This window comes from Camponotus vicinus, unplaced genomic scaffold, assembly GCF_025532165.1.
Source record: "Camponotus vicinus isolate PSW18456_S1 unplaced genomic scaffold, iyCamVici1.0 SCAF_8, whole genome shotgun sequence".
In the NCBI taxonomy this organism is placed as follows: Eukaryota; Metazoa; Arthropoda; class Insecta; order Hymenoptera; family Formicidae; genus Camponotus; species Camponotus vicinus.
The window spans coordinates 18,566,324-18,593,926 of record NW_028141980.1 but is presented as its reverse complement, the minus strand read 5'-3'; the positions used below and the strand labels follow the sequence as shown (position 1 = coordinate 18,593,926).

At 35.4% G+C, this 27,603-nt stretch overlaps 2 protein-coding genes and 1 long non-coding RNA gene across 7 annotated transcripts in view; 1 reads left to right on the top strand and 2 right to left on the bottom strand.

The window, feature by feature from the left end:
* Positions 1 to 15,433, bottom strand: part of How (protein held out wings) — a 42,867-nt gene extending 27,434 nt beyond the window's left edge. For 2 of the 5 annotated variants that reach the window (XM_083106051.1, XM_083106053.1), the window contains exon 1: positions 14,262 to 15,432. In XM_083106051.1, coding sequence (XP_082962177.1) covers positions 14,262 to 14,388 — 127 coding nt within the window. In that variant the 5' untranslated portion in view covers positions 14,389 to 15,432. Of the gene's footprint in view, positions 1 to 14,261 lie in introns of all 5 variants that reach the window. The other 3 variants (XM_083106052.1, XM_083106054.1, XM_083106055.1) reach the window with 2 other exon arrangements.
* LOC145975522 (uncharacterized) lies at positions 13,429 to 16,769 on the top strand. The gene is made up of 2 exons (XR_014440001.1): positions 13,429 to 16,403; positions 16,512 to 16,769. It is a non-coding gene; the product is annotated as an uncharacterized LOC145975522 (long non-coding RNA).
* Positions 16,770 to 19,078: 2,309 nt separating this feature from the next.
* Ago2 (Argonaute 2) lies at positions 19,079 to 26,865 on the bottom strand. The gene is made up of 16 exons (XM_083106027.1): positions 26,373 to 26,865; positions 24,929 to 25,663; positions 24,466 to 24,563; positions 23,973 to 24,332; positions 23,593 to 23,793; positions 22,227 to 22,347; positions 21,684 to 22,078; positions 21,490 to 21,609; positions 21,093 to 21,369; positions 20,818 to 20,970; positions 20,582 to 20,741; positions 20,402 to 20,495; positions 20,159 to 20,322; positions 19,770 to 20,034; positions 19,339 to 19,523; positions 19,079 to 19,259 (listed from the first exon to the last, which is right to left on the bottom strand). The coding sequence occupies exons 1-16, from the start codon at positions 26,386 to 26,388 to the stop codon at positions 19,175 to 19,177; spliced, it is 3,429 nt and encodes a 1,142-aa protein (XP_082962153.1). The 5' UTR covers positions 26,389 to 26,865; the 3' UTR covers positions 19,079 to 19,174.
* Positions 26,866 to 27,603: the final 738 nt, after the last annotated feature.

Here is a 27,603-nt window from a genome sequence, read left to right as displayed (position 1 = left end):
TGACTGAATTTGTAGCACAAAAGAGATCCCGTTAAGCTTGATCGTCGCGTCCATTGAAATGTCTATACTAGTCCAATCAAAATCCATCTTCGTATTTCTCCTTTAAATTCAGGCAGTCGACCTTCGAATCACGGTAAAAACCGCAAGAAAAACGATCGCCTCTATCATTCTTATAAGAACATTTCTATCTTCCAGGAATCTTTAAATTACATCAGAACTCCGGAAGTGAGACTCTGCGCAGGAAACATGATTGAGATTTTAATGCAACTATCTTGTTGATGTAAATGTTAGACCTGCATGTATGATTTATCGCTTTGCGTGATTTCAAACATTGTTCTTAAGTATTTCTAGTAGAAAATTCTCTTCTTTTCAAAAACGAGAACTATAATTGATATATATAATCGTTGATGATAGGAAATTATACCGGTTATATGACTCACTGTTTCGCAAAAAGTCGGGATAATCAACGTCTAGCAATTTTGTTCAATGATAGCAACGATATAATTAATCTATATAAAAAAAATTGAAGAAATATAATTTAATAGGAAATATCGGACGCGTAAATGATATCTTAATAATTTAATTGAACTTAATAAATATTTCAATATGATGCGGCACCTTTACTTTTTTCTAACAAATAAAATATTTAACGAAGAAATATAAATGTGAATGCAGAATTTAAAGGTAATCGAATAATATATATATCACGAGCCTATTAATCGAAGAATCGTGATTTCCTACAAATCTCAAACATAGTCGAAGAAGATTGTCTTGGAAAGGTTAACGAGGCGAAAGGAAAATGCAGCACGCGAGATGACAGTTATGAAGACCGAGGAGGAACCCGGAGATGAAGGAAAAGAGAACAGCACGAACAAAACGAAACACGCGAGAGAATATCGTGATGATTGTATATCTGTAACAATCAGAAGATGGAAACTGAAATGAGGAAGAGAAAAGGATGGTAATTCAGACATGATAAATATGAAATATTTGACTATGATAATTATTTCTGGATGGAAGCCAAAAGAAAATATCGAAGAAGAGAGGAAGAAAAATTAAGAAGAGGAGGAAAAGAATGTATTGTGATCCAAAAGGGATTCGTAAAAGAAGAAGAGGGAATGTATGTTATTTTTTGATTCATCGCAAAGTTTTAAATTAATTATAATTTATGAAAATTTACGATAATAGTGCTTGAAAAAAAGAATATCCAAAAGACTGTTTAATTAAAAAATTACAAATTTATATTTTTGAAGTTTAAGATAAAATTTCAGATTAATAGACTTTTTTTAATTCAAATAATCATTAAATATGTTGAAAATAAAATTTCTACAGATTATCATCGAGTCTTTGATGAATAATTCCATGAGATTTAAAGGTATTTATCGAATTCATCCTGAGAGAATATATTTCCAACGGAATTTTCGCGTCGTATTTCTGCACTTGCGACACCCTGCCTTATCGTGATGCAAGTGCAAAAGGGAGAATGCAACTACAGTTGCATGCAGAGGAGTCCATGAGGCAAAACGGGCCGCTCCGCTCCTGGTCCGGTCCGGTTCGGTCATCAGCCCCGCTATAGCCGGGCCCTTAAGGGCCCGAGTTAAAGACCGCGCGTTGGTGCATAGGATATTTTCTCTCTCCCTCTTCCCAGAGAGAGAGAGAAAGAGAGAGAGAGGCACCTCGAGCTGGGTTTTGCGCGTTCGTAAACGACGAGATTAAAATTCGCGTCGCGCAGCTCGCTCTCCACGAATAAATTTTCGGAGCTCGAAATATTTCTTCATCGCAACACTGGAAGGCCAAGCGTACAATTATATAGAAACATTTCGATTCTTTTCGAAATAAAGATCGACAGGAAATCGAGGACTCGGGGGTCGAATAAAAATTTCCAACAACAGAAGAAACAACACTCTCGACTCTTCCCACTTTCATCGGTCAACGGAATGGATGTTCATCGATCCAAAAATGGAGCTGCGGGGTTAAATGGGTTAAGAATCGCGCGCGTGTGTATGCGAGAAACGTGCGACAATCGACGACGGCGGAGGCGGAGGAGAAGCGTAGGCATTTCCTTATTTAGAAGTGTGGAGAAACGCCGTTGCCGGGCGCGCGCACGAGGGAGTCGCTCTCTTCCACGGGTAGGAGAGGAAAGGAGAGGAGAGGAGAGGACACTTACGGAAAGAGAAGTCGATGCCGAAAAAAGCCCCGAGACGACGGGACAGGATGAGCCGTTCTCAATGATTCTCCGCCAGGGTTGCCGCGCCTCTCTCTGACCCGACGAGAGATTCTCGATCGCGATCCTCGATCCAAGACACATTCCGCTTCTTCTCCTCCTCTCCTTCTTCTACGATATTCATTTTTTCAGATATCCACGAGAGAGACGCGCAAAAATTTTATCTTTCATCGGGTACGAGTTTTGAAAATATCTTTATATCGTTACGTTTTAATTATTATTTAATAATAAGATAAAAATGATAAAAAAGGGTATGGAAAATATGGTAGAATTTTTATTAAATAATTTGAAAGTTTATAATAGTTGGGAATAAGCGAACTTGATCGTTTGAGTTTCTTAGACTTTACACCCCACGCGTTTCAGAAATATCGCGGTTTCCGTTTCATGAGATCGCGGACATCAACTATGCCTGGATTACGAAGACACGTTGTTGGCACGGAAACGAGACCTATATTTCGGATCGGCTCCAAAATGATATCTCGGTTGGGACGCAAATATTAGGTTGCCGACCGCAATTCCTCCGGATGAGTGCTCGCATATGCAATCATCTCGCAAGGGGTCGTAATTATATCTCGGATCACGATTATTGGACACACACACATTATAAATATACACCCTAATTTTACATATTTTATTCAACAAATAATTCCGTCATTTTCAGATCGTATCGACAACAAAATTTCTGCAAATGTCACGTTAATAATTAAGCGTACACAGAAAAGAAATCAGTGTCAAATCAAAACTTACATACTTAAACTAACGCGTTCATTGTTTCGTATATACGCAAAACAATTTATAATCTTCTTAGAAGAATTTAATAATTTTAAATTTCAACGATATTACAGTCTTATTTTAATATTGTAATTGTCACCTCGAGAATATATAATTATTTAATTCTACTTTCAGAAAATTATAATCTTTGATTTAAAAATGTCATTTTCTATCCAACATGGTTTCTTTTCCATTCGAGAAAATTAAATCTTAAATCATAAGAATATATTTTTCTCGATTGAACTATATAAAATGGCTTCATTCAAGTAAGCAATTATATTTTTCTTTAATTAACGCGATATAATCTCATTTCAAGATTTCCATGTCAAAACTAAATATATTTTCAAAACAATAATGTCCTTTTTTTCTGTGATGCTGAATTTATATATTTATACATAGAAAAAAAATAAGTGTCAAATCAAAACTTATATACTTAAACTAACGCGTTCATTGTTTCGTATATACGCAACAATTTATAATCTTCTTGGAAGAATTTAATAATTTTAAATTTCAACGATATTACAGTCTTATTTTAATATTGTAATTGTCACCTCGAGAATATATAATTATTTAATTCTACTTTCAGAAAATTATAATCTTTGATTTAAAAATGTCATTTTCTATCCAACATTGTTTCTTTTCCATTCGAGAAAATTAAATTTTAAATCATAAGAATATATTTTTCTCGATTGAACTATATAAAATGGCTTCATTCAGGTAAGCAATTATTCAAACAATTATATTTTTCTTAATTAACGCCATATAATCTCATTTCAAGATGTCCATGTTAAAACTGATATATTTTCAAAACAAAAATGTCCTTTTTTTCTGTGTAATACAAATGATTAAGCAGTGAATCGAGATAAAAAAAGAAGCCAATAACGTTATCGAGCTATTTTTTTCGCGGATAAAATGCTGTCTTTTTGTGTCGCGGAAGATTCTTTACGAGGATAGATTTTTTTTATAATTATACGTGATTCCGCGATCGTTTCCCCGGATGCAATTTTCCTGCTGCAACGCGAGAGATTGTTTAATCATATATTTTCTGTGGTCCGTAGTCAACAACTATGTACATTCGTTGGAAAGTTACCTCGTAAAAGTCGGGATATATCTTTCTCTAGTCACTCGGGTTTTATTTCTTATCCCAGTAAAATGCTAAAGGTTAAAATGCTAGGTTACTACGGATATCGATATTAAATTGCAAATGTAAAAATCTTATCGCTCATATTTTGTCACCTTGAACGATAATAACAGATTAAAGTTTTCAGAGATACTGGTTTATATTAACGACATGAGAGAGAGAAACTAGCATATGACAGTGAGAAGAAGATGGTGAAAAATCTGTTTCTTACCTTCCGTATTACGATTGAAAAATTCCTAAAGGGGAGGAGACAACCCCCGTGTTTCCTCTCGACCATTTTTACCGAACCCGAACGATAAGTAAATTATAAGTAATAGTCGTTCAGCTTCAACTCGAGCGACTAATCGGCCTATATCCACCACGCGGTTTCGTTGTGCAACGTTTTTCGAACAAGTTGCGCCTACGATGATGAAAAATATGCGGTTACTAAATGATATCAGCTATTATTAAGTCACACAACTCGCGATCCATCGACGGAATATTTTCAAGCTCCGCACACACATTTAATAGCGTAAATAAGGAGAGAAATAGAGAGACATACGTATATATAATATTATAGTTTGATGTATCTTGCCTCGCGATATAACGTTGCAAACAACAGATTTAGACACGTTCGCGATGGGTGTGGCGCGTATACTAGGTAATATAAGGCGATCTATCGATCGTAGCTCTTTGCGCGACGTGTCGCGCTTAACCTTTGCCTCGATCGTTCGCAAATGATAGCACGACGTAAATTTTCATTGCAGTCACGAATGTGCGCGACCACGTCGGCTCGTTTCGTCACGATATTGTCGTTTGCGGTCGCTCTCTGAGGTTTTCTCGCCGGACGTTCATTAACTCGATTGCCACTGTACTCCTCAAAATAAATCTTGTACCTGACACCTAACTGTCATGTATCCAACCGAAAGAAAACAAAATCTCTCTATTGTTGTTGTACACAGAAAAAAAGGACATTCTTGTTTTGAAAATATATTTAGTTTTAACATGGAAATCTTGAAATGAGATTATATTGCGTTAATTCAAGAAAAATATAATTGCTTACTTGAATGAAGCCATTTTATACAGTTCAATCGAGAAAAATATATTCTTATGATTGAAGATTTAATTTTCTCGAATGGAAAAGAAACAATGTTGGATAGAAAATAACATTTTTAAATCAAAGATTATAATTTTCTGAAAGTAGAATTAAATAATTATATATTCTTGAGGTGACAATTACAATATTAAAATAAGACTATAATATTGTTGGAATTTAAAATTATTAAATTCTTCTAAGAAGATTATAAATTGTTTTGCGTATATAAGAAACAATGAACGCGTTAGTTTAAGTATATAAATTTTGATTTGACACTTATTTTTTTTCTATGTATAAATATATAAATTCAGTACACAGGAAAAAAGGATATTATTGTTTTGAAAATATATTTAGTTTTGACATGGAAATCTTGAAATGAGATTATATCGCGTTAATTAAAGAAAAATATAATTGCTTACTTGAATGAAGCCATTTTATATAGTTCAATCGAGAAAAATATATTCTTATGATTTAAGATTTAATTTTCTCGAATGGAAAAGAAACAATGTTGGATAGAAAATAACATTTTTAAATCAAAGATTATAATTTTCTTAAAGTAGAATTAAATAACTATATATTCTTGAGGTGACAATTACAATATTAAAATAAGATTATAATATTGTTGAAATTTAAAATTATTAAATTCTTCTAAGAAGACTATAAATTGTTGCGTATGTACGAAACAATGAACGCGTTAGTGTAAGTATAAAGTTTTGATTTGACACTTCTTTTTTTTCTGTGTATTATTGAAGAAAAAAACTGCATTAGAACAATATTGTATGATGCATATTAATATAATATTGTAATAAAATATAAAAATATTGATTTGTATTTTTAGAAATTAATTATTAATTAAATTAATAATATATAATAATATATATTAATAATATATGTTAATAATAAATAATTTATTATAAATAAATTAATTTTTAGAAATTAATTATCAGTTCGAATTTTTATTATAAATTCTTGGATTAATTTGGGAACAATGTTGTCTTCGAAAGCAATGTCAAATGTCTACTTTTTAAGTAAATGACGATAATAACAGATAAGGGACTGTGATTAAGCTCTTTTTCTTGCAAGAAGAGAAGACAAAATCCTAGATTAATTTCGAGCAAATTTGATTTGAACCTACAAATTTTTGTTTAATTTTATAAAATTTCAATTTCAATTTCGCATCGAATTTACTAATCGATAATATTAAAAATCAATCAATGTTATCTCCTTAATTTTTCGGGCCAATATATTTTCGAAACGCCTCGTGTATTCGATATAGCGGGAATTCCTGATGCGGCTCCATCAATGGCGCAACGCAGGCTCCAACTTGGACATCAGTCTTCGAGAACCGATGCTACTCCGAGCTAACGCGCGAGTTATGATCCTCGGATCGCTAGCAAGCTCGAGAGCGAGACGAGGCGAGGCAAAGCGAAGCGAGGCGAGGCAAGACAAGGCAAGACGAGATGAGACGAGATGAGGCGGGCGAGACGAAACGAAGCGAGTCAAATCGAGTACAGTCGAGTCGACTCCGACTCGAGTTGAGGCGAGGCAAGGCAAGGCAAGGCGAGCCGAAGCTCCCGACGCGGCTTCGCCGTTCAAGAGAAGGAATGCGGCCGCCGCAGCGCGATGAAGATACGGGAGGGGCGAGCAAGGACGAGAGGAACGGAGAGAGGACGGGTAGCGATGGAAGAGAGAAGGGGGTCGAAGACCGAGTCCGGTTAGCGATGGCTCCGATCGGTCGAATCGCGGGCCACACAAACAAGACTCCTTCTTCATCGACACGTTATAATCGATCAGCTGTTTTTGACAGGTCTCCGAATTCTTTCGTTCTTTCGCACGCGCGCAGGCGTGATATTAATATATTATTCTTGTTATGCATAATAAATGTCGAAAAATGGTGTAGAAGCGAAAGTTTCTTCGTATCCTTCGAAAAATTGGACAAGAGGGTGGAACATTCGATGTCGACGAGTCAAAAAAAAAATGACACATTGGTATATTATTCCAAGTTCGTTTCTCTAACGACGATTTTCGCGGTACCTTTTACAGTACGATTAATCGAGCCAAACTTTATTGCCGTTGCGGTAATGTCCGTCATTAATGTCGTACTGTCCCTGCTCACGCTTCGTTGCCTTTTCCCATAAGGAATTGCACGCGGCACGTATATACATTACGACGGTAGGCAATTAGTAGCTAGAAACGCTAGCAGTGTCGCGATTGCGTATATTTCCGAGTGCATTTGCGAGAAGCAAACGTTCTCTCCATTTTTCAACCGAGTGCCCCTCCATCAAGCTTTCGAATTTGAAATTACTTCCCTCGCGTTCCATTCACCGTGTAAATTAGACTCGACGCGAATTAATAAGCTCGAAGAAACATGAGAAATGTTTGTCAGTTTAACAACAATCACCTCAGCATTCGTTCTATTAAAAAAAAAATATACTCTTTGGAAGATATAAACCTAAGCAAGGCTCTTCTTGTATCGAAAGAATGTCATTGGGATTTTTTTTCTCCAAAAAGACGACGCTGATAAGACATTTGGGCGTCCTCTTAATCTGCGTATCGCGTCGAGGAGTCTCTTCTCCGAAGGTTACGACGATTAGTCACGTCGAGTAATCCGCTAGAGTCGAAATCGGGCGCGCTCCAAGTTTCGACGAGACAATTTCGAAAGGACGCGCGCACTTGGCGACGAGTTCTATTCGCGCCACTAGGTCACCGAGAAAACCTCGTTACACAGTCCCGATGGAAATAGAGCGCGTTTGAACGCACCGGCCGCCCTCTCGAGTGCATCACTATGAGGATCATTACGAGAGGCGAGAGCTCCCGCGTCTTTCCACATGCCGCGTCGTACAAATGTAAAAACCAACCGTAGATGCCCGGACAAGCACCGGCGACAGTGTCTCTCAACCTCCTCGACGAGGAAACGTCACGCGGCACATGACAGAGACAGAAGTCGCGACCGACGAGGACGAGCGACCGATCGATCGCCTGACGCATCGTTCATTAGACAAGTTTTACTATCGTACAGTTTCATCGGGACTATTAGCATTAATCGATATTTAAAGATTCCCAGCAATTTAAATGGTAAATAATCGCCTTCAATTTACTTTCCTCACTAACACAAATTTCCTAATGATAGGCCTTAAATTCCTTGCTAACGTATTATTTTCCAGAATCTCGTTAAAGAGATGGAGAAAGAGAAAATATAGATAATCAAAAGAAGCTTTAGAAATTTTTTAAAAATCTTATATTTTATAAAACGATCTTATACAGGGCAATTTCTTTCCAAAAAAAGTTCTTGTAGCTTACCTCGAGAGCTTTTCAAAACACTATAATAAAGTATTTTTTTATCGAGTAATTTTCGAATTATGAGGCTTGAAATAATTTCTTAATTTTTACATAAACCATAAAATATCTAGTAAAATATTCACTTTTCGATTATCTTACCTTAATACTTTGATGTACAAAATAATGAGAAGAATCAATTGGTGTAAAGAAAACACATAATTGTTTCGAAAAAAAAATGTAATTGTTAATTGCAGATTACATATTTTTTCTTCGAAACAATTATGCGTTTTTTTACACCAATTGATTCCTCTCATTATTTTATACATAAAAGTATTAAGATAAGATAATCGAAAAATGAATATTTTACTAGATATTTTATGATTCATAAAATTAAGAGATTATCTCAAGCCTCATAACTCGAAAAGTACTCGATGAAAAAATACTTTATTATAGTGTTTTGAAAAGCTCTCGAGGTAAGCTACAAGAGCTTTTTTTGGGGAAGAGATTGCCCTGACACCCTGTATAAAATCGTTTTATAAAATTTTTTAAAAATTTCTAAAGTTTCTTTTGATTGAAAATGATGATAATATTTTTTTTTTGAGAATGGAAAGATATAATTCACGCTGTTTAGGCAAGAATAATTAACGCTGATTATTATTTAGCTGTTTTCTGAAATAAGGTAAAGCCACCCACTCTTTCCCCTCTTTATTGCAAAGAATTCTTACAATGTTGCACAATGTAGATTTGCGGTATTCGTGACATACGCGAGATCAACAAGTCTCTCCTGTGAGTATGCAATGTAGATAACATTGCTTTCCAGCGCGTAAAACAAAACGAGCGGACCCAGCTTTCTCTTGACTTTCCAAAGCCGAATCAAGCCACGTCCTTAGAGTCCAACTGCTCCTTCGCGATGTATAATTCATTCGATAAATTACCGTTAATCCAAGTTATTCAAGAAGAAGATCGCGAAGGACAAATCCCCGTGAGAAAATGTCACAATCGACAATTTTATCTCGATAGGGAATGACTCTTTGCAAATTTCTTTGCTTAGATAATTAAAAAATTAGATATTACAGTGATTATACCCAGATTAAGAACCGTTTCTTTCTTCATGCGTCATCTCATGAATATGAAATAATTCAGATAACGATAATCTCGTTACATTATCGCATAAAAGGTAGTGGATTACATCAAAAGCCGTAGCCGCGCGATGGAATGCTAGTTTTTTTTATCCAACGATAAGCGTCAATTTGTCATAAGTGCGTGTTAAAGGCACAGATTCTGTGCATGCACTCAGTAAAAAAAAAAGAAAAAGAAAAAGGAAAAAGAAATTCTCGAACGTCTCTATGAATCGTTTATTTATGCGAGGATTTATTCTTCGAGAACAGGTTCGCCGAGATCTGGTGAACGGTGTATCGAGAGTTCGGGGGAGGGGGACTGGGGGAGAGGGGAAGGCATATATCAAGAGTACCCATAAAGCGGTTTTACGAGGTGATACGAGGTCAGCGTCTTTTCCGCGTCTTTTCTCGGATTCGCCTATTCTCGCCCTCGGTTTCGATCAAAACAACATCACCTCGCAATATCGTGCATCTATTCGACGATAATAAAACGATCGGCAAATCTTGCCGTCGTGACCGATATGTGTGCGACAAATAAATATTTACGCACGCTACGCGCGTTCCTTTCACTCGCGCCGATTCGTGTTGCTTATCAATTCCGAAAATACGCACATGTGCGGCGCGAATAAATACGCAGTATTTGGACGAGGTATCGCGCCAAGTTTCCAAGTTTCTCGAGAATCAAAATCGAACATATACCGTTCCATCAATGAACGAATACTTGGATATCCACACAGAAAAAAAATAAGCGTCAAATCAAAACTTATACACTTAAACTAACGCGTTCATTGTTTCGTATATACGCAACAATTTATAATCTTCTTGGAAGAATTTAATAATTTTAAATTTCAACGATATTACAGTCTTATTTTAATATTGTAACTGTCACCTCGAGAATATACAATTATTTAATTCTACTTTCAGAAAATTATAATCTTTGATTTAAAAATGTTATTTTCTATCTAACATTGTTTCTTTTCCATTCGAGAAAATTAAATCTTAAATCATAAGAATATATTTTTCTCGATTGAACTATATAAAATGGCTTCATTCAAGTAAGCAATTATATTTTTCTTTAATTAACGCGATATAATCTCATTTCAAGATTTCCATGTCAAAACTAAATATATTTTCAAAACAATAATATCCTTTTTTCCTGTGTACTGAATTTATATATTTATACATGGAAAAAAATAAGTGTCAAATCAAAATTTATATACTTAAACTAACGCGTTTATTGTTTCGTATATACGCAACAATTTATAATCTTCTTGGAAGAATTTAATAATTTTAAATTCCAACAATATTATAGTCTTATTTTAATATTGTAATTGTCACCTCGAGAATATATAATTATTTAATTTTACTTTAAGAAAATTATAATCTTGGATTTAAAAATGTTATTTTCTATCTAACATTGTTTCTTTTCCATTCGAGAAAATTAAATCTTAAATCATAAGAATATATTTTTCTCGATTGAACTATATAAAATGGCGTCATTCAAGTAAGCAATTATTCAAGCAATTATATTTTTCTTTAATTAACGCGATCTAATCTCGCGATCTAATTCAAGATTTCCATGTTAAAACTAAATATATTTTCAAAACAAGAACGTTCTTTTTTCTGTGCAAGCAAAGACTTGAATGTTATTTTTATGTTAATGTTTTCTGTCCGAAACAAGAACACAAAGGATCTTTGTACTCTGGAATCTTTGAAAAAATATAATATGAAAGAATGTTCCATGCCCGTAGCTGTTAGAAAAAAATTATCGCAGTCCGATATATCCGGAAAATACACAGGTATCCATACATTGATGGAAAAAGATGAAAAATTACATATTGACAGAAAGATTAAGGAAGACCCGAAGAGTAACACATGTATAATGCTTATCATGCTTTGCCTATCTCACTTTATCTTCGGGTTATTCTTCTTGGGAAGGGATCATTATAATAGGATGCATTGTGTCATTGACAGGTCAAACTATTATCGTACGTCGATTGTAAGAATTTGCAGTATCTATTGGCACGAAGAATACGAAACCCGGAGCATTTAAGGTCTTAATCACTACCATGACGAAACGAGAACTCGTGACCAGCAGCGGTAAAGTCAACAGAGAAAGTTAGTTCTTGTTCAACTAATCGCACGGTAGGACCTTTTGTAACCGAGGCTACTTCCGATTTAACGTCCCGCATCATCGATGTTGGTCGACCAGCATTATACTGGTTGTCAAACCCGAAAATCACTCGTCTGCCATTCATCCGTTAAAGAGATCCGTTAGAGGGATCGCTACCGAAAATAGTTGACCATCGTGTCTAGTCCCTTGACAATGCGATTATCTGCAGCGAAGCGGGATAACAAGGTAAATATCTGGTCTGACAAAAAAATCTGTCTTTCTGTGAAAAGAGGGAAACAAAGTAACAAAGTAGTCTCCTGTGGATTATTTTCAACAGAACGAATCCTTGATATTTATCGTATGCGCGTGACATCGCAAGTATGAACGTCCGGAGAAGTTCTCCTTGTGTACGTTATATTTTGCACCGCTATTAGAAGCGACTGTCATAAATGTCAGATGCAAAACTACATATCTATCTACCGCAATTTCCATACCGCGTGATGAGAAACGTAGTAATATCTCGCAAACATCGATTCGCTTAAAAAAAAGAGCAAGCGTGACTTTTCGCAAAATATTCATCTTTGCTAATCTCATAATTTGGCATTTTACACAGAAAAAAATGTGTCAAATCAAAACTTATATACTTAAATTAACGCGTTCATTGGTTCGTATATACGTAAAACAATTTATAATCTTCTTAGAAGAATTTAATAATTTTAAATTTCAACAATATTATAGTCTTATTTTAATATTGTAATTGTCACCTCAAGAATATATTATAATTATTTAATTCTGCTTTAGGAAAATTATAATCTTTGATTTAAAAATGTTATTTTCTATTCAACTTTGTTTCTTTTCCATTCGAGAAAATTAAATCTTCAATCATAAGAATATATTTTTCTCGATTGAACTGAATAAAATGGCTTCGTTCAAGTAAGCAATTATTATATTTTTCTTTAATTAACGCGATATAATCTCATTTCAAGATTTCCATGTCAAAACTAAATATATTTTCAAAACAATAATATCCTTTTTTTCTGTGTACTGAATTTATATATTTATACATAGAAAAAAAATAAGTGTCAAATCAAAATTTATATTCTTAAATTAACGCGTTCATTGTTTCGTATATACGCAGCAATTTATAATCTTCTTAGAAGAATTTAATAATTTTAAATTTCAACAATATTATAGTCTTATTTTAATAATGTAATTGTCACCTCAAGAATATATTATAATTATTTAATTCTGCTTTAGGAAAATTATAATCTTTGATTTAAAAATGTTATTTTCTATTCAACTTTGTTTCTTTTCCATTCGAGAAAATTAAATCTTCAATCATAAGAATATATTTTTCTCGATTGAACTGAATAAAATGGCTTCGTTCAAGTAAGCAATTATATTTTTCTTGAATTAACGCGATATAATCTCATTTCAAGATTTCCAAAACTAAATATATTTTCAAAACAAGAGTGTCCTTTTTTTCTGTGTGCACAGGTAAATTCGCGCGTATTTTTTCCTCGATATTTAATCCGTTTGCGAAAAATAAATTGCTCGAGTACAAATTGTGCGCTCGATCATAAATTGATTTGACGATTCGCTGACGATGCTCAAGAGCCTCCTTGCGGTTCCTATTTCGCGTTACATTTCTTTCCCCCTTTTTTCTTCGCGAACAAGCACGCCGCTGCGCGCCGGCCACGTGACATACACGCGTCGCGATAGCGAAAGGAGCGGATAAGGCGATCGTACACGTGGAAGGGTCGCTAAAATATACACACGACGTTCGCGCAGGGTGTTCTACATCCTTTGGATGTGGGGAAGAGAGACGACGGGGGAGAGGCAGATTCCTTCGCCGTTTTCCGCGCGTTCCAACGACGCAATAAGCGGGGAGGCCGTGTCGCTTTCGCAATACGTGTACCGTGAAATGGAGTCGAGTCGATTAGCGGTGTATCGCTCGTACCTTTAAGAAAACGCGTCGTCAAAATTGAGAAAACGTCACAGGAGAAACATATAAATATGTATAATCCACATATGCGTTCAGGATCTTAAGTCAAGCTTGGTAAAAATTGAGGCTGAAATTTCCACGACACCCTATATAAGCTTTATTCCTAGCGCAGAAATTCGCCGACAGCATTAGGGACCGATCGGATTCCATCGGCGATACTTCGAGATGAATCGAGTGCGAATTTTACGAGCTCCGAATGAGCAAACAAACTCGCGAGGGAAATAACGAGACAGATCGACGAGGGAAGCACGCGATGCTCGCGTTACGTCACACGTCGCGATAAAAAAATTCGCTCTCTCGGGCGCAAAATTGCTCGCAAAATGGCGCATCGCCGCAGTTTTGTCACATTTTGCGACCGACGCGCGCACTTTCTCGCGACTTTACATCTTACCTCTAGTTACACCTCGGGGAAACGTCCCCCGCTCACCTGGAGCAGCGATCCCGCCGCGAATACGCGAAAATAAAACGACCCCGAGTACGAGAGACCAAAGCCTGCGACGCAGAGAGGAGCAGAAAATAGAAGCTGTCAACTCACCCTCGTCCAGCAGACGCTCCACGTGTATGAAGACATTCGGGAAGGCAGCTAGCTGCTTCCGGTCCTTCAACAACTGTGACAGGTAGTCCGCTATACTCTGCGTCGTCGTGTTAGTATTATCACACATCGCAAATTGTACTCGGTTGCTTCAATGGCGAATGTTGGCGCGTGTTGGGCGCGCGCGGGCACGCTTTAATCACACGAAGAGAAAGAGAAAGAGAGAGAGAAAGAGAGAGAGAGAGAGAGAGAGAGCGCGAGCGGGCCACACGACGGTGCGCGAGGCACGGTGTCGGACGGACGGACGGAATCGTTCTCTCCTTGGGAGAACACACGGACGCGGACGGGCGGAGACGTACTGACGAAGGAGCGTTCGAAGAGAAGAGCCGGAACGCGAAGGGGGACGGTGGCGCGGCGAGTGGGAGGAGGAGAGGGGGAAGAGAGAAAGGAGAGGAGGAAAGAGACTCTGGAGGAATCGGGACGGGGGAGGAGGGAGGGAGAAGAAAGGAGGAGAGAAACGGAGAGGGAACGAGCGCTCCTCCGAGAGAGTCGTAAAGTCGTCCGGTCCGCCGCGAACGTTTCGAGCTTTTTTATTTTTCTTCTTCTCTCCAGCGATGTGAAACTGGCCTCTGGTTTCCCGGGGAGGGTTTCCAGTCGCCAAGGGTCTCTCTCTTTTTCGTTGATTTTCTCGTTTTCTCGACCGGTCGACTCCGATTGTCTCTTCTTCTCTTGGAAAGCGCGCACAGTTGACTATTACGTTTTTAGAAAACGATCCCGCACTGGTGAACGCGCGAGATCGCGAGAAGGCGACGCGGAGCGATGGAAGGGAGGGAAGGAGAGGGAGGCGAGAAGGAGCGTAGGAAGGGAAAAGAGCGAGAGAGAGAGACGGAGCGTCCAAGATAAATAGAACGATCGACGGATGATGGGAGAGAGAGAGACAGAGAGAGAGGAGGGGGCGAGAAAACTGGGAGAAGATGGAATAAAGTAGCAAAGAGAAAGAGAGAGAGAGAGTTAATCGTGCATAGATGAATCGCGCGTGCGTCTCTCTCTCTCTCTCGCCGCTCGATCGCTCGCTCGCTTGCGCTCCGTGAGGGCGAGGTTATAAATCGGAATGCGGAGATCGCGAGGGGATCCGGAGGTAAGTACGCGCGCTACGGAATTCTCAGATCTACTGATCGCACCGCCCGCGCCCGCGCGCCTGCGCGTGCGCGCATGCGCCGAGTCGAGCCGAAGCCGGCCGAGCCGGGCCGAAGATCGAGTCCGCGGACGCATGCGCGCTTCCTCCGCCCCCGCGCATCTCGCTCCGTCGCCGTGTCTACCGCCCACTACCATATACGGCCTCTGCGTGCGCGCTAGCGGCGAGCGAGCGAGAGAGAGAGAGAGAGAGAGACGGATATACACGCCATATACCATCGCGTCGCAGTCGGATAATTCAGGCCCACGTTAATACATTCCTCCCTCCCCCCTTCTTATGCTCTCCATGAATATGCGTAGGGACGCCGTCCCGTCCTTTTCCCTCTTGGCGAATCCTTGGCGGATAATCTTACAGGATATCCATTCTAATTTACGTTTAACGTCGCGTCGCTCTCTTCTTCGGAAACTTGGCGCGAAACGCACTCGGGGGAGAGATTTACTCCCGAATCTTTCCGGCGAGCCGTGCATTGCCACGGGTCTCCAATTACAATTTTTAATCTTGGCTCGGGATCCCGCACGCGATGACACGCGCGCCCAGATGACGAGCCGCGCGACGTTGAAACTCGTCGTTCGCGGGTTGTCAAAATCAGATGCGAGGTTGGCGCGACTCTTCGAGTATGAATAACGCGAGGGATTAATGAGAGAAGCGGTACGCCGCCTTTACGCTAATAGTAATCGTCTTTGCAAAGGCCGCAGGAAGCCACTCCTAGGAACGTCGCGCGTTCGTGGAAGTAGGGGAGAAAAAAAAAATGGACCACACGGGAGATATATTCCGAGTGCGCAATCGGCCTTTCCCAACGAGATCGGTGCATTACATCAACATCGGTGGCGCGCAACTTTGTTACGATCTCGGAGCGGCGTGTCTTGGAATGCATAATTAATATTCTCTATCTACCTATCCGTTTTTTCGATACGCGCCGACCGCTATGCTCGAGGCGTGAAACGTACAAGGTAAATATCTGCGAACGCGTGTTTATCTATGTCGTCAATTTATACATGTTAACGATATATAAATCGGCAACGTTTAGCTGAGATTAATCTTTTTTCTTTTCTTTTCAGAGAGGATCGGTAATTTCAGACGACAAATATTTAATCTCGATACCTTCAAATTAGTGACATTGCAAGGCCATGTAACGTGATTCTTTTCTGCAAGCTTCTTTATATAAATAAAATACGTACTGTTTTCAGCGATCCAGCTAAACAAGTCTTGCATACAATTGTTTTCTTTTAATCTATATTTTTTTCCATTTTAAAACATCCGAAGAAATATTGCAAACGAAGAATTAGAAATAAATAAAATAAATAGTTTAACGGAGATCGATAGAAGTAATTATTTTTCAATAATCATTATGTAAAATAGTCTACTTGTAACAAATAATTCGCGTTTTATCACTAGAAATTTTATTACAAACTTATTTCATAAATATGTTAGCAAAGCATATTTTTATATCGAATTTATATAAACCAATTATATATGAAAAGTGTTACTGCAACTTTTTCTCAGCTAGAACACCGATAGAAATATCATTACGAGATAATCGTTGACAATTAATGCTCTCAACAATGCGTGTTTTCCACCAGTTTGTTCTTACAAGTCACTATAAAGAGAGCGCACACGATTGCAAAGCGTTTAAATGCCTCGAAACGAGATAGCGTACTTCAGTTACAAAGATACAATTGAGTCTTACAAATGACATATAAAGAATATATATATGAAGCACAGAAAAATGATAAACTGATTGATCTTAATTAATTCAAAACAGCTAAATAAATCAATTAAAAAACAAAGTCACTTTTTTACACAAGTTATTTCACGTTTCCCAACGAATATATCTGAAATTCGAAAACATTCATTGAATCTATATCAGAATCATAAACAGTTATGTGTCGAAAGAATCTTTGTTTTTCCGCCTTAGCTATTTTAAAATTATCGTTGTGCTTTTGTAACATTTTCGCATTGAAACAAAAGTCAGGTATCTAAAAATAAAAATCACATTTGTCCTATACATGTAGGATTAAACGCACATATTTTTACAGACGAAATCCAATTATATAAATCTAGATGTAAAATCGTCGACTTGGGAATCCAGAATTCTAGATTGCGAAGTGTTCTTATTTTTAGATCCTGTTCCATCATTTATACAAATCACTTTTAGTCCGAAAAATCATGGGCAATAGAATAGAATAAATCGCGCATAGATCGAATTCGAAGGTGTGATCATCGATCGATCGATCATACGGATATGTCGGGCCCCGATTCTTTAGTGCTCTCCCACGGATTTTGCCTTCTATGCCCGTCGAGCGCCTACACATGCACACGTTGATAAACGCAAAAGTAATGTTGACGTCACGTGTCCATACATGGCTTCATCGTGAAAACCGTGTGGGTGTCGCGCGTTATAAATTATTTCGTCTTAAACTTCTTTTCTCTCTATATTCAGCACTCCTTCCACCTTTATTTCCGATCGCTCCTGTAATCTTTAGATAGGAAAGAACTATCGGAACTTATAATACGATCATTATAATAAATGCGATATGATGTACAAAATGCACTAGAATGCAACCAATGTACAATCACAATCTTCTCAATAAATACGTTATACATAAATTTACAATTTCTATAATTTCCTTTTATTTTATATATGATAACAATTATCTTTTTCAGATTTTTTTTAACATGTAATTTTAGAAATAATTCCTTAATTTCCCTTTATATTCCCGTTTACAAAAAAGCAAATTAGAGTCAGAATTAGGAAACTTCATTCGTATTGTACATATGAAAATCCTATAGCATATTATTTCATGATTCACGATTAATTACATGCGAAATAAATATCGTTCAACATTATAGTTAGTGCATATAAAAATAGTATATAATTGTATAATCAATAAACGTAATTGTTTATACTGTAATTGTACAATTGCAGAAACAAACATTATATTTCTTGTACTGTACAAACAGTGCAAACAGTATTATAATTATTCTACGAATATAAACTCATAAAGAAACAAAAGAAAGAAAAAAATTCATAAAGAAACAAAAGAAACAAAAAGAAACAAAAAGTTATGCTAAATACAAACTACACACATATGTTTATATATATATATATATATATATATATATATATATATATATATATATATATATATATATATATATATATATGTACATATGTATGATGTATGTGTGTGTGTATAAATCACATAAAATCGTAGGCAAAAAAAGAAAAAAAAAGATGCAATATGAAAAATTAAAACACACAACACATACATGTGTGTATATGTATTTATATATATGTATATTGGATTCTAATAATAGCAATAAAATATTGGTACTAAATAGTTAATAATCTAAAAACACCAATAGAAATCTTGACAGTATAATAATCATCAAAAGAGAACTTTTGATAATTATTACTATCAAGATTTTTATTTAAAAATATGACAATTAAAAATATAAAATATAGAGAGGAAAAAACAAAAGATTGATCAGCACTTTGTGCTAATAAATTTCATACTAAATCTACCTAATCTATCAAGTTTGGAATATAGGTATATCGATTTTCATCAAAGTGTTAATATCTCAATAGAAATGAAGTAAGAAATCTAATCATAACAAGTAAAAATAAGAGATAAAAGTAAAACTGTAATTAGAGATAACAAGTCTGGCGAATACAAAGCCATCCTTGAAAATCTTCGAGAGAAGCAACAGATGTTTCTTTTTAAACAAAACACATTGGTGAATTATCCATTCTCATGCACAATTTGTTTTGTTCTGCATCTAAATTATCCAATCTAATGTTAACTCTGCAAACAGAAATATTGCCACACAAATTGTCGAAATTATAATCAATGTCCATGATCTATATCATAATAGATCACTTACCCTTGTATCAAGGCTCTTCCACGATAAGCTCCTAAATGAGCATAATAAGTTGGTGCTGGATAGCTTACCGCTCTTGTGCAACGTGCATACATATGGCAAAGATAATATGTCAATTCCTCAATATTATCTTCGGTATAATCAGATTCGTTACATATGCATCTATATTTAGTAGGCCTCGCTGTACCCTACATTTATAATAAACTTTACTCAATGATTGAAAAATATGATATTTGTATAAATTTGATTATTGATATATTTTGATTTGTTTCTTAAATTTGATTATTATAATTATGTTAACTGATATCATAAATTAATTGCAATTTAATTATTACATCAGTTTTACTATTAATTTGCTCAATGTCTTTCTTCAATGTTAAAATATATTTAGTTATATAAAAAAAGTTTTATTTTTTTTCAATCAACAATTTTACCTGAATACTCGCATGTGAGACGAGATAAAAATCAATGTGATTTGGATGAGTAATTTCAGTATCGACAATCGTGCCCGCTTTCACATTTTTGTTTCTGTCGTCCGAATCCCTGTCAGATGTTGGAAAGAGACGCACATGATGTCTCTTTTGAACAACTAGGCAAGTAATTTGAATATTACCGGCCTTACATCTTGTGCACGCACGTTTAATAGCGTTTATTTCGAAATGCATAACTTGAGCCAGTTGGCCTTCACTGACCCCATCTCTATATATTAAAATATAGATGTGTAATTATATATGTATGATAAAAAAAATGCAGTAGTTTATAAATGTTATACATAATATCACATGATATTATTAAGTAACCAATGCACACAAGTAATACACACCGGTAGTAGATGATTTTTTTAGGTAAATATGACATTTTCTCTCGATAGATATTCAATTGCGATATTATTATTTCTTCAAGATCTAAGATCATTTCTTCTTTAGGTTGTTGAAGTCTGAGTGCAATATTATATTGAAAAGCGGAATTATTACTGCTTGCAGCAACCTAAATTAATAAGGAAAAAAGCATTGCTTAGTATATTATACTTTAGTGCATTATGCTCATACATTATAGTTATACTCACTGCTGCTATAGAGGGTATGTTGATGGCATCAGGAGATGGGTGTGTCACATCAGCACCAACAAGCATACAATCATTCTTCTTTAAACACTGTGGTCTTAAAAAAAAAAGAAAGAAAAAATCATTTTACAAAATTATTAAAAATTATATTGTCTCATGAAATAGTAAAAAACAAGTACTTACATAGATTGTATAGTGAGTGTATGATTAATACCATTTAATTTCGAATTTATCTTAAGAAGAATATTTTTTACCGCGGAATAACTGTTTTTTTGCATAGTCCGAAGCTTTATACATTGTGTTAGAATACCTAATGATAACTCGGTAATCTGTTTGACTTTGCCTAAAACATATAAATAATTTCATGAAATTCAAGATGTGGGTGTATATGAGAATATTTTAAAAAACTATATCTTCACCATATGTTGTATCTGTACGATCTGGTATAATCACTATTATCAACTTTAAACCCTTTTTTGACCTAAAGTACTGTGTAATCTCTTGGTGAGCTTGTGGTCTCAAACTTCTCCATGGACCCTGAGGCTCTCCAATAGACATACCAACTTCCGTTGCTATGGAATAAACGATTCAATATAAATTGACAGATACACACAAATATTGTATTTTTTCATAAAATTGTCCATAGAACAATGCAAAATTTCAATATTTTAACTTATTTTTTCATATACTTAACCACATTGCCTCAATGAAGTTATAAAATCAGGTATAAGTCTGCCCAATCCTCTATAGTCAGTCAAATCGAGAATAGTCCACGAGTCTTTTTCTAAATTACTAGCTATTTGAAATGCTTGCATTTGCCATATTCCCTTACTCACTCTTGCCGTTGTTGCGTTATATTGTAACACCGGAGCAGGTAAAATTCTAGCATCTACTTCTTTCATGTTTTTACTTACAGATAGATGAAATTCTCGTTCCATAGTCAAACTATTATTCACATTAATCTTTTGAAACTATAAACATATTATAATAAAGTCTTTAGTATTGTATTACGTCATAATTTATAATAATAAAATCTTATCATAAATTATGATGTAATATTTTTAATGCAAATGTTATGAAATCTGCCTTACCGCTTGTTCTATTCTCTGCTTACGAGTAGGTGCACTCGTCGCTGCATATCTAATCATATTGCTAGTTTGTATCTCGTCCAACTTTTTGTTAACAGACTGGCCAGACATAATGGTACATAACTGTAAATGTTTGATGCGATATTTCAATTAATATTACTCAATCAATTATAACAAATATAAAATTGCTTACGCACTTCAGCGGGTAAATAAATTTTTTCTTTCCTATCCATCGCGCCAGCCCAGAGACAAGGCAGATCGGGATGACGCAAAACGTACCCTTTGCGTTTAGCAAAATATTCCACTACTGTTTGTATGTCTTCTTTTTCACCTTCCTTAGCACAATTGAACTTGTGTACGCTAGCTTTTGGGCCTAATCCATTCAAGCGATACGTTCGTTTTGTACTGTGACTAGGACCAGGTATTTGATAAGTTACTTTTAAACCCTTCAAAAATTTCTCAATTTTCTCCCGATTCCATCTGTTGTTCACTTCTTCTGGATCTGGAATCTGCGGGATCTGACCTCTTACTGCCGTAAACTCTCTCATTAAATCGACGACGTTTTGAGGTTTGGGAAATCCTTTATGAGAAACTAGAAAAAAAGTCGAGATACAATAAATATTACACATATAGACAGACAAAGATATTTAATGTAAAATAGAAATAATTTACAACTCAAAAATTCTTGTTAAGCCTTGGTATCATATATACATTTAGATATATCACTTAATATATGTTACCATCTATATTTATATATGGTTGCCAGCCAAGCACAGCAGATGTAAATCCGCCGCGCGATAGACTTAAACCACCACCTAATGGTTCGTTATCGTTTATCTCCCAAAATAATGATTTTCCAACCTATAATAATATATAATATATTTGATCTAAAACGCACACATGTACAGTGCATATACAGTCAAACTTGGTTAAATGGGACCAGGATAAGAGGGAAACCTCTATTACTGAGACTATTTCTGAGATCCCAACATTTTTGCATTAAAAAACCTGTAAGTAGGAATGCCCGACCTCTTTAACTGAGACTGATATTTAGCAATTCATAGCAATAATTACTTCTATAACTGAGACGACCCCATAGAAAACCTCTGTAACTAAGATTATTATCGTTTTTTACATTGCAACGTTGTGTATGGCGTTATCGAAAATGACAGATATTTTTTAAATAAAATTTTTTTACAATGCATTACATTGTACATTTTTTCACATGTGTAATGACATAGTGCTTATTTGCATAATAAAGTTTATTTGAATACTTAATTTATATACATATTTTTATTTGATAATTAATAAGTATAATCTATAAGTGAGACATATGTGTTTTGAACCTGGATAATTGAGAAATTGGGTAAGTGAGATATCTCTTTAAGTGGGATCAAATGAGCTGTCCCTTGCGATCTCACTTAACCAGGTTTGACTGTATATATACACGAGTGTTTGATAAAGTTTGGACTAACGCTCGTGAAGTAGAGCGGAGTAAACTGCACAGAAAAACCCTTTATTATTTTACAATTTTTGAACGAATTTTTTCAACGAATGACCGTGAGTTTCATGCATCTAGATTGTGGAATGTACGCTTTAGATATATTAGCAGTGAGTATTACGTGGCAATGAAAAGTATGGTCGTACATTCTCTTGTCTTTTCGTATTGTGCAACAACTGCTGGCACACCTAGAACACACATCCCATGGTCTAGTTGCGTGACACACGCTCATTAGTCAACTCTTTAATTAACATTTTAATAATTATTGCAAAAATTACAAAATGGACTTTTCTGTTCAATCATACCGTATCCACTCACAAGTGTTAGTCCACTTTCTTAAAAAATCTTTATCAAACACTCTGTACACACACACACACACACACATACACACACATTTCTCTTCTCTTTATTAAATCATATTTTATAAACTATAAATTAAAAAAAAATTATATTTTTATATTCAAGCAATATTATATTATATATTATTACACATATATTTCTTTATGATATAATTTTATAAAAGTGCAATTATCTTTTTGTATATTGCTTGTAAAAATCATATAAAAATTAGTATATCAATTACAATTATATTATTAATTGCTTACGCTTAAAAATCGTGATTCGGGTGCATGACGCATGATGATATCCAAAACTTGTATACCAGTTTGATCTCTGTCAGCTTCATCAAGACCAGGTCGCAAGTGTTTTATCCAGCTAAGATCGATATCAGCCACTTTTTTTAAACTAATTTTAAATGTCCTGTTTCTTTCACGTTCCCTATCAAAAATTTCAACTTGAGTCTCCATCTAAATAGAATAAAAAAATTTACTGCAATTAAGAGATGAATAAAATAAAATAAAATATTGAGTACTTATAGCTTGTAATTTGTAGCTTATATTCCAGAATTAAACAAGTAAAATCAGAAATTTTTATTTTATATATAATTACTATAAAAATATGCACATATATGCTGTATATTACTTACGAAATCATCAAAAGGAAGCTCATTTGCACTGTATGCATTTTTTTTTCCATCAAATGCTGGATATCTATTTTTAAAATTATTCATCCTACATTGTTCAAAAATTGTTCTATATAAAGCTTTTGAAGCAATGGGTGAAATGGTTACATCATAATGAACAGCATTTGTTACAAAGTCTTTTGCAAATATAATTTCAAACATATTTGTATAAACACGAATCGGTATTCCTTTTGTTCCAGCTTTCATAAGATTTTTCCTTTTTGGTATAGCTAGTTGATACTGTTTCATTGCAGAAGATGTCATTTTTGCTTTTTGAGAAGTTTTTGTTGACTGTAATGGATCTCTCAAAGAAAGTTGAGAAAACTATAAAAAAAAAAGAAAAATCACTGATTAAAAATCTACTTTACTAATTGAAAGAGAATGAGATATTAAATCAAAATCTATTTAACAAATATTCTTCATAACTATATAAATAATTAATCCATAATTGTTATACCTCTGATTCTGCACTTGTTGTTGCTTGTTGTTGTGGTATATCACTATGCATCTTACTTTTGTCAGTTATTAATTTAGCATCACCAGCACCAATAGTAACTATAAAAAAGTAAAAGTACAATTGTATACATATACACGAACATGTGTACATAGGATCGAGATAATTGTCACTAAGTATTCCTTCTAAATATAATCCATAATCTTTAATATACAAAGGTGTTCCAATATTCACTGCCAGTACTGAAAATCTATTAGTTTACGTCACATATACTATAGACTTTCAGTACTGGCAGTTTATATCAAAACACAGTCAGAGACTTAGACAGCCAATAATATAAAATGTATATATTATGACACATATATGTATAGAAAAATTCACAAATACACAATGTATTATTTATGTAAAATACAATATTTTAATGATATTTTTCTTTCCAATTATATACATTGAAAGAATACTTTACTTGGAGCTTGTTGTGCTTCTGACTGCTGTTGTTGTGCTGGGCCTTGTGATTGTTGCGGTTTACCCCATGCCCCTTGTTGCTGTTGAGGTTGGCCTTGTCGTGGTTGACTCCATGCTCCTGGTTGTTGTTGTTGAGGTGGTGGGCCTTGTCGTGGTTGGCCCCATGCTCCTTGTTGTTGTTGCTGTTGAGGTGGTGGGCCTTGTCGTGGTTGGCCCCATGCTCCTTGTTGTTGCTGTTGAGGTGGTAGGCCTTGTCGTGGTTGGCCCCATGCTCCTTGTTGTTGTTGCTGTTGAGGTGGTGGACCTTGTCGTGGTTGGCCCCATGCTCCTTGTTGTTGTTGAGATGGTGGACCTTGTCGTGGTTGGCCCCATGCTCCTTGTTGTTGTTGCTGTTGAGGTGGTGGGCCTTGTCGTGGTTGGCCCCACGCTCCTTGTTGTTGTTGCTGTTGAGGTGGTGGTCTTTGTCGTGGTTGGCTCCATACTCCTTGTAGCTGAGGTTGAGATTGAGATTGTTGAGGTGGACCTGGTGGTACTTGCTGTTTTTGTGGCAAACTCTGAGCTACTTGTTCTTTCTTCTGTGAGGGTAATCTCACTTGTAATTGCTCACTGGAAGCAGCTTTTGAAGTTGATGCAGTTTCTTCTTTTGAGGCTGATCCCTCTTGTAATTGCTCACTGGAAGTATCTTTTGTAGTTGATGCATCTTCTTCTTTCTGAGTGCTCTGCTTCTTCTTTTTTCCTATAATATTTCTTATTTTCTTACAATATCTCTTATCTTCCTATATCTCTTCTCTATAATCTTTTCTATATTCATTTTAAACAGATTATATTAATCAAGTTTTACAATTTGCACTAGTATTAGGTAATACATATTTGGATCTTCATTTAGTTCTATCAAAAAGATCAAATACAAGTTTTTTGTTTAAAATAAATGTTTTTTTTTCTTCTATCAATGCAAACATGTACATCAATGGATAGTTAATATATTGTACTCATATATTACTCAAGTCTGTGTTTGTGTTTGCTGAAATCCTCAAAACTCTTTACACTCAAAATGACAAATATACATTCAAGCATTAGAGAGAGAAAAAACAAAAACACCGAGTATAAGAAGTACAAGCGATACAAACAGTCTTTTCGCAAACTTTTATTTGTTGCCATAATATTGAAGATGATCATATAACATTACATATGGAAATCAAATATATATTCTACATATGTTATATATTTCTAGAAGTATATTATTTATTTTATATATAATTTATATAATTTTATATAATGACTACTATGCTAAATTTGTTTTTGTTTCAATAAATAATTAGAAGGTAATTAGAAGGTAGAATGAATCATCATTATGTGATTAATCAATTATTAAATACCAAGTTTCACCTGCGCGAAAGTCAATTTGCGAAATACCTACAGCGGTGGTATAAAACAATAACAAGTACCTTTTCCTTTACCCATCTTGTTTTAGTTCAAGTGAGCTTCTTGAAAAATCAGATTCTCCTCAAATTACTTGCCGATGATACTGATCTAAAAAACAGTTTAGCAATTGCGCCGCAATTGTAAAGCTTATAGCTCGTTGACAATCGCAGACTGTCTCGCGTAAAATCTCAACCTCGAATGGCTCCGAAACTCTTCAACTGCGAGTTCTCCTGCCACGTATGTAGAGGAATGCAGCGTAAACGAAATTCCCCTGATCTTACGAAATCATTTTATAAAATTCCCCTAAATTCCTTATAGGAGGGTCTCGCGGCCGCGCCCGCAGCAAAAGCAATATTGTTCGAACTTGCGATTATTTTCGGAACGTCGGTTGGTCGTTAAGGCGCCTTTTCATGACTAGAGATCTTCTTCTTCTTCTTCTTTTTAGTGGCAAGGAGCGGGGAGATTCCCACTCATGCTACCATGGTAAGGTAGTATATGTAGGTAGTAGCAGAGAGAAGCCTGAGAGGGGCCACGCTGCCATTTTTCATGGGACGCTTTTTCTACGTCGTACACTAGCGGCGCGTGCATCCATTTTACGCCGCCTGGAACTACATGGCCACATCCACTTTTAGGTGCCGATAAAACAGTCGGTTTTGGTTCATGTCCGTGCTACATCCACAATTTATAGCTCAGAAATAACATCCCGCATATAGACGTAATTAAAATATACTTTGTTAGCTGCGCGATTTCTTTTCCACATTCAAGTATATATTATAAATATCAATATTAATGAGATGCTATTAATGAGAGCTATTAATGAAATAAGTTTGTGTAAAGCGTCGTCTACAATGGCCGTAGCATAATAAAATGCATTTTATTTTCTATTCTGATAAGATGACATACTCGTGACATACTATAGAGAAAGGGTGTGTCGCGTAAGAGACTTCGGAACTCTTTTGACGATACGTCATCTCGCTTGCTCTTATTCGTTCTCGCTCTCGCTTTCAATGGTATCGAAAACTTTTTTTTCGTTATGTATAATAATTTATAACTTTAAAATCCATAAAATAAAAACTTTTATATTTTATTTCATCTTTTTGAAAGTAATTAAAATAAATTAATGAAATTTTTGCGTTTAAAATGACATCAAACATGATATAATTCGGATAATTGTTCCTTATTGTTAGATAAGTAAAAAATTGTATCTAATAGAAAATTATTCGAATGAGAAATGTTGGGTTTAATGTGATTAAT